This window comes from Hypanus sabinus, chromosome 4 (assembly GCF_030144855.1).
Source record: "Hypanus sabinus isolate sHypSab1 chromosome 4, sHypSab1.hap1, whole genome shotgun sequence".
Classification (NCBI taxonomy): domain Eukaryota; kingdom Metazoa; phylum Chordata; class Chondrichthyes; order Myliobatiformes; family Dasyatidae; genus Hypanus; species Hypanus sabinus.
In genome coordinates, this window is record NC_082709.1 from 109,333,708 (window position 1) to 109,341,524 (window position 7,817).

Sequence of the window (7,817 nt, forward strand, 5' to 3'; positions counted from 1 at the left end):
TGTTTCTTTTTGTCTTGGTTTGAAATGGTTATCTCTTATTCTGAGATGGTGAACCCTGGTTCTAGTTTACTCATCAGGGGAAACATCCTCCCCTCCATCCAGCCTTAAAGAATTTTGTAATCTCCAATGCAATCTTCTCTCATCTTCTAGACTCAGGGGTGGCAAACCTATGGCACATGTGCCTAAAGTGGCACGAACAAAAATGTTGTTGCCACATGGCATGCAGTGCCCTTCCTCAATTCTTTAAACCCCTCCCATAATAAAAAAGAGAAAATCTTGCAATAAGAATATTAACAGCATTTTCAGTGACATACACACGCAAGTCGGTTTTCAGTGATGGACTTGGTCAAGTCTATTTAATTATAAGAGTAGACTTACAGATGAAAGTATGCTTTGTGTTTAGCTCTCAAAACAACCAAATACAAGCCAAATATAAAATATTTGTCATTGGTAGTGCAGCAACGAATGTCTCATTGAGAGTGAAGTGCATTTATTTTCCTTCCCTTGAACTTTTATGAAAATATACCGAAGCTTATAATTCCAAGCTCACATTTCTTACATTATATATGAGGTACAACAACAATACTATTTAGAACTAATGTTATTTTTCAATTGTCTTTCAAAATATTAATATTAATGATTTTGAACAAATTTTCTAAAATGCTTCATTTATCCTAATCTGTATGTTATACCATTATGAATAGTAAAACAATAAATACACATAAATAAGCAACAGGACTCATTCTTTTTCAGAATCAGAATCAGGTTTATTATCACCGGCATGTGACATGAAATTTGTTAACTTAGCAGCAGTTCATAACATGGAAAAAAAGTCAAAATAAAATAATAATAATAATAAATAAATATATTACAGCATACGTATATTGAATAGATAAATAATCATGCAAAAACAGAAATAATATATACTAAAAAGTGAGGTAGTATCCAAGGGTTCAATGTCCACATAGGAACCAGATGGCAGAGGGGAAGAAGCTGTTCCTGAATCGCTGAGTGTGCCTCCTACCTGATGGTAACAGCGAGAAAAGGCCATGCCCTGGGTGCCGGAGGTCCTTAATAATGGACGCTGGCTTTCTGAGACACCGCTCCTTGAAGATGTCCTGGGTACTTTGTAGGCTAGTAGCCAAGATGGAAATGACTAAATTTATAACCCTCAGCAGCTTCTTTCAGTCCTATGCAGTAGCCCTTCCATTCCAAACAGTGATGCAGTGTGGTGAACTACATATACCTGTCTGGACACGCTCCTCTGCTGACTGCTCCTGTGGCTCCTCCCACAGACCCCGGTATAAAGGCGATTGGAGGCACAGACCCTTCCTCAGTCTCCAGGATGTTGTGTGGTGGTCACTTGCTGCTTGTGCTTTCTTCCAGCCAATAAAAGCCTACCTTAACCCACGTCTCCGAGAGTTATTGATGGTGCATCATGCAGCCTGTCAGAATGCTCTCCCGGTACAACTATAGAAGTTTTTGAGTGTATTTGTTGGCATGCCAAATCTCTGCAAACTCCTAATGAAGTATAGTCATTATCATGCCTTCTTTATAACCACATCGATGTGTTGGGACCAGGTTAGATCCTCAGAGATCTTGACACCCAGGAACCTGAAACTGCTCACTCTCTCCACTTCTGATCCCTCTATGAAGATTGGTATGTGTTCCTTCCTGAAGTCGACAGTCAGTTCTTTCGTCTTACTGACGTGGAGTGCCAGGTTGTTGCTGTGGCACTGTTCCACTAGTTGGCATATCTCACTCCTGTACGCCCTCTCGTCACCACCTGAGATTCTACCAGCAATGGTTGTATCATTCACAAATTTATAGATGGTATGTGAGCTATGCCTAGCCACACAGTCACGAGTATAGAGAGAGCAGAGCTCTGGATCTCTGTACCTGGTGATCACCAATCTGTACAGATTGTGGTCTTCTGGTTAGGAAGTCAAGGATCCAATTGCAGAAGGAGGTACAGAGGCCCAGGTTCTCCATCTTCTCAATCAGGATTGTGGGAATGATGGTATTAAATGCTGAGCTATAGTCGATGAACAGCATCTTGACGTAGGTGTTTGTATTGTCCAGGTTGTCTAAAGCCATGTGGAGAGCCACTGAGGTTGCATCTGCCATTGACCTATTGTGACGATAGGCAAATTGCAATGGGTCCAGGTTCTTGCTGAGGCAGGAGTTCAGTCTAGTCATGATCAACCCCTCAAAGCATTTCGTCACTGTCGATGTGAGTGCTACTGGGCAATAGTCATTAAGGCAGTTTACATTATTCTTCCTAGGCACTGGTATTATTGTTGCCTTTTTGAAGCAAGTGGGAACTTCTGCCCTTAGCAGTGAGAGGTTGAAAATGAAAAATCCATAATTATTGTTACTAATTCATTACTCATTGATAATCTGCTCAAAATTACCATGGCATGCAAGAGACATGTTGTTAATTTGTTGTTAATTTGGGCATATGGTCTCAAAAGGTTCATCACCCTGCAGAGAACACAGGTCTGGTTTACATGATCTCTGCCCACATTGCAAACCCACCATTTCTGGAACCCATCTAGTGAATCTTCAGTGCACTCCCTCTCTGGCAAGCACATCCAGAATGATGCTCAGTGCTCCAGGCGTCGTGTCGCTGTGGTCTTCTATATTGGCAGTACGGCAGCTTTCCTTGTGTACTGAAAACCTCAAGCAATAAGGGCCAACATACCACTAGCCTTACCAACAGCTTCCTAGCGACTGCATCTTGGCTTCAAGCAACTCATAAAGTAGGAAGCTCAGGTCTGTTTGAACATTTCCCAATCATTTATAAAAATATTTTTAAAAATCATTAAGATTTTATCTTCTGGAAGAAATCCTCACCTTATCATCTCTGACTGAAGGGGAGAGTCAGGTAAGAAATGAATTTACCTGAATTCCTTTTTGAACTAAAATGGTTGGTTTCTCATCAGTGGCCAAACACAATGCCACTGTCACGAAGTGGGAAGTGCTGTATCCATGGGATATCCAGCGGTAAGGGGTAGAGGTGGAACAAACCATACAGATTGGAATTATTGGTCTCCGATTTAAAAAAGAATTAACTGCTTGCAACATTTGAGAAATTAGTTACCCATGACTATTTTCTATTTTCAGAGAACTGACCACTGTAGACTTATGGTGTCAGTAAATGTGCTTGTGAATTCACAGCTGCATGGAAAGGGACTCTCGTAGTCCAGCTTCCCAGCAAGGAGAGCGACTCTCGGAATACTGTACTGTTTGACAGATGATGGTAATAAACAGTAATTAGACACAATAAACTTGAGGGTTGGTCCCTGATTTAGTGTTGCACAATGGATTCAAGTGGTAATGACACATTCTTTCAATGTCGGCATTTCCTGTTTTCGAATCAAATTACCACATAAATAAGGTCGCTTTAGTATGTACAGTGGTTCCTTGAGGTTGTTATAGCTGGGGGTGGTGCTGGGGACGAGCTCCCACTGCCTGTTGAATGCTCCCAATGACGTGCGCCTCAGACAGCCCTCTGACAATCAAGTCCAGACCCTGGCCTTCATGTGTGGCTTAGCTACTAAATGTGGCAGAACCATTCTACTGAAAAGGGATAAAGGTGGGCTACTGGCACCTTAAAACCAGGGCAGATGGGGCTCAACAGCTGGGATTGGCAGCTCATTTGGAGAAGGGGAACTCTCATCTCAAACCTCCGCTGCATTTCGGCTGTACCCACTCGTGGGGAAGGTTTCAGGAGTGAACCCCGAGGGAAAAATCTGGAGCTGGTGTCCCCCAGGCAGTCCTACATTGAGTTCAGTGCTGACTGGCAACTCCTGCGACGCTGCTGGTGTCAAACTGTGTTGGTCTCTGCCGTTCCTTTGGGTTCATCAGGTGCGTGGAGAGGGGAAGCAGCTTTCTCTCCATTACATACTGCCCAGGCTTGTGTATCTAGACAGCTAGGAGGGAACATCCATGGTCAATACTGACCGACAGAGTCCCTCACCTCACTTCTGTGTGCAAAACCTTTATTAAAATTAAGCTATCTCATGATTTGAAGTAAAAACCATCACAAGAGAGGTCAGCCAGAGTGAAGGCGCTGGTTTAGATTGTGGGCTAAGAGTTTTAGAGGGGGTCCAACCATGAATATTTTCAGCCAGAGTGAATTTGGAACGCTCTGTGTGAGGATGCTGGAGGCAGGGACTCCCACAACGTTCTAAGAAATAGACTGGACAGGCTCTCAAATAGCCAAGGCACAGTTGGCCATGGACCAAGTGCCTGAAAATGGGATTACTGTGGTTGGGCTAGCAGGATCACCATGTGCCGAAGGGCCTGTTTCTGTTGCCTGCCTGTAGGATGATCAGAGTGGGGCTTCTCTCTGCCCCAGGTACCAGGACCAGAGTAAGGGACGGGATTGTGGAGTTTCTTGCCAGTATTGCTAACACTCAATTGAATTTCCCATTTGCTTACTGGTGCACCTCACTATCAGCTTTCCATCGTCCCTGAAGAAGCTGAGTCTCACGGACGTGTATCTGGTGGTCCAGACTCAACCTGCGCCAGCAACGGAAGAACTAGAAATTTCCGTTATCCCGAATGTTTCATCGCCAGATCACCACAACTGATTAACTCATGAGGGGCCAGGCTGCCACAACATGGTACCACTCAGCACTAATGCAGACTTCAGCCGCGACACTGGGCAGCAACACCTACCCGATCCATTTAACTTTCCTTCAGAAACCTTAAATGTTCTGTCACTTTAAAAATCATCTGTCTCTGTCAATGTGATCCTTCAGCTGAGTTTCCATTCACTTGGAGACTGTGAAAAGGATGGGCTGTTTAGGAGTGAAATTCAAATCAGGTGACTCTGGAATTCTTTAACCTGGAGGGCTCCGATGGCCAAGACATGGGATCACACTGAAAAGCAGAGATCGGTAGACTTCTGGAAATGAAATACCTGTATAGCAAATGATGTGTACGTAGAGCAGGAGAGCACTGTACTAATAGGGGTAGAGTAGACCACTTGGTCTCTCGAACCGCTTAATAAGACCCCCTGCAGCTTCTTTCAGTTACTGGGGGGGGGGGGGGCTACTGCACAGGACTGAAAGAAGCTGCAGAGGGTCATAAATTTAGTCAGCTCCATCTTGGGCACTGGCTCACAAAGTACCCAGGACATCTATAGGGAGCGGTGTCTCAGAAAGGCAGCGTCCATTATTAAAGACCTCCATCACCCAGGGCATGCCCTTTTCTCACTGTTACCATCAGGTAGGAGGTACAGAAGCCTGAAGGCACACACTCAGTGATTCAGGAACAGCTTCTTCCCCTCTGCCATCCGATTCCTAAATGGACATGATTATTACCTCACTTTTTAAAATATATATTATTTTTTGCATGATTTTTAATCTATTCATTATACATATACTGCAATTTATTTATTTATTTGTTATTTTTCTTCTATATTACGTATTGCATTGAACCACTGCAGCTGTTAACAAATTTCATGACACACGCTGGTGATAATAAACCCAATTCTGATTGTGAGCTCAACCCCACTTCTTCATCTGTGACACTAGAATGTCCCCCCTTTGTTTACCTCTGTAGTTCTGCCATAAAATAATCAAAGACTAATTCTACCGAGGGAGACAATCCCAAATGCTCTCCGTCATATGTAGGAAAAAAAATTCACCTACTGGAGTGTGTTCTGTAAATTTATGGCCTTACCTAATCGTTCATCCTCCAAGGGGACCACAGCCTTGTCGCAGGGTTTGGAGGCTTGTGTGCCTCAGTGACCCGGAGAGCTGGAGTCAGGGCTTTATACTTTGGCTCTTGGCAGGGTCACCCATGCCAAACAGGTTAACTAAGAGTTGTCCACCGGTCCTCCAGGTTCTGGGGTTCAGCTCAGAGGTAACAAACCTGACTGGTAAAACAAAATTGTTACAGACACAGCAATGAAGGATCTGAATGTGACAGTATTCCTGGGTCTCCACCCGGGACTTGCACGGCTGACAGTAGTGAAAACCGAGAGGAAGCTGCTGACATGTTGAAGGAAGCCCGGAACACCGCCAGGCCTTCGTTTCTGCCCTGAATGGTCACTCAGTTTATAGTTCATCTGAATCCTGCTGTGTACCTCAGTGCTCCACTTCACTGTCCATGCAGACTTCATGCTCAAATTTAGATGTCAGGGGTTCGCATCTACGATCAGATGACTTGGAGAATTGTGTATATCAGATGAATTACAGGACGCTAAATGATGTAGTACGTGCATTGTGAACATTGGCCCTCCTCAGGCTCTGTCTCCATGTTAGGGTCCGGTCCGAAGCCCGCCTTCCGGGTCATGCTCCGGTCCGCAGACTCCAGACTCCGGGCCTTGCAGCCAGCCCTCCTGTCACCCGGAGCCATTGGATCATCTTGGCTTCAGGAGGTACACCTGTTGTCTATTAGGGGGCAGGTGTTTATAAGGGGCTTGGGGACTGAGCCTAGTTGGGGGTTGTCCTGCTCTGAAGCCGGTTTAACCTGCTCTGTACCCTGTCCACTGGCTCTGAATCCCGCTCTGTACCCTGTCCACTGGCTCTGAATCCCGCTCTGTACCCTGTCCGCTGGCTCTGAATCCCGCTCTGTACCCTGTCCACTGGCTCTGAATCCTGCTCTGTACCTGGTCCGCTGGCTCTGAATCCCGCTCTGTACCCTGTCCGCCGGCTCTGAATCCCGCTCTGTACCCTGTCCACTGGCTCTGAATCCCGCTCTGTACCCTGTCCGCCGGCTCTGAATCCCGCTCTGTACCCTGTCCACTGGCTCTGAATCCCGCTCTGTACCCTGTCCACCGGCTCTGAATCCCGCTCTGTACCCTGTCCGCCGGCTCTGAATCCCGCTCTGTACCCTGTCCGCCGGCTCTGAATCCCGCTCTGTACCCTGTCCACGGGCTCTGAATCCCGCTCTGTACCCTGTCCACTGGCTCTGAATCCCGCTCTGTACCCTGTCCGCCGGCTCTGAATCCCGCTCTGTACCCTGTCCACTGGCTCTGAATCCCGCTCTGTACCCTGTCCATTGGCTCTGAATCCCGCTCTGTACCCTGTCCACTGGCTCTGAATCCCGCTCTGTACCCTGTCCGCCGGCTCTGAATCCCGCTCTGTACCCTGTCCACTGGCTCTGAATCCCGCTCTGTACCCTGTCCACTGGCTCTGAATCCCGCTCTGTACCCTGTCCACTGGCTCTGAATCCCGCTCTGTACCTGGTCCGCTGGCTCTGCCCTGGTTGCCGGCCTGCTTGAAATCCTGTTCTACCCAGTTGGTCTTGTTCCCCCGCTTCTCTTTTGTGTGCTGGTCCCGCTGTTCCGCCTTACTCGTCTTGCCTGTGCTGTCGCGCTGTCTGCTTGCCTTTCCCTACTTCCCGGTGTATCCCGGTTGTCCTGCTGCTCACCCTGGACCCAGCTCCCTTCCTGTCCCTTGCCCCCGTCGGGTAAGCCAGGCTTTTGCCTTTACCCTATGGGTGGCTCTGTCCCTTCCTATCCCTCGCCTCTGATAAGTTGTGCCCGCACCTGCCCAGGTGTCCGCGCCTTGCCCAGGCCTCCGTGTTTCCGTTTGGGAGGCGGCCCTGCCCAGGATCCATGTGGCCTGCCCCGAGGACTCCGACCCTTCCCACCCCTTGCTCCCTACGGGTTGTGCCCGCACCTGCCCAGGTGTTCTGCATCTTGCCTGGGCCGTGTTCCTGCCTGGGAGGCGGCCCTGCCCAGGAGTTATGTGCCCGCCCCAGGGGGCTCTTCTGCCCACCTGAACTCTGTGATCCTCCTGCCTCACCTGAACTCTGGGATTCAGCCCCACCTGCATTACCCCTCACATGCCATGGCA

At 47.5% G+C, this 7,817-nt stretch overlaps 1 protein-coding gene across 1 annotated transcript in view; it reads right to left on the reverse strand.

The window, feature by feature from the left end:
- LOC132392154 (uncharacterized) overlaps nt 1–7,018 on the reverse strand; it is a 28,661-nt gene extending 21,643 nt beyond the window's left edge. The window contains exon 1 of the mRNA XM_059966004.1: nt 6,658–7,018. Coding sequence (XP_059821987.1) covers nt 6,658–7,018 — 361 coding nt within the window. The remainder of the gene's footprint in view (nt 1–6,657) is intronic.
- Between the last annotated feature and the right edge of the window lie 799 nt (nt 7,019–7,817).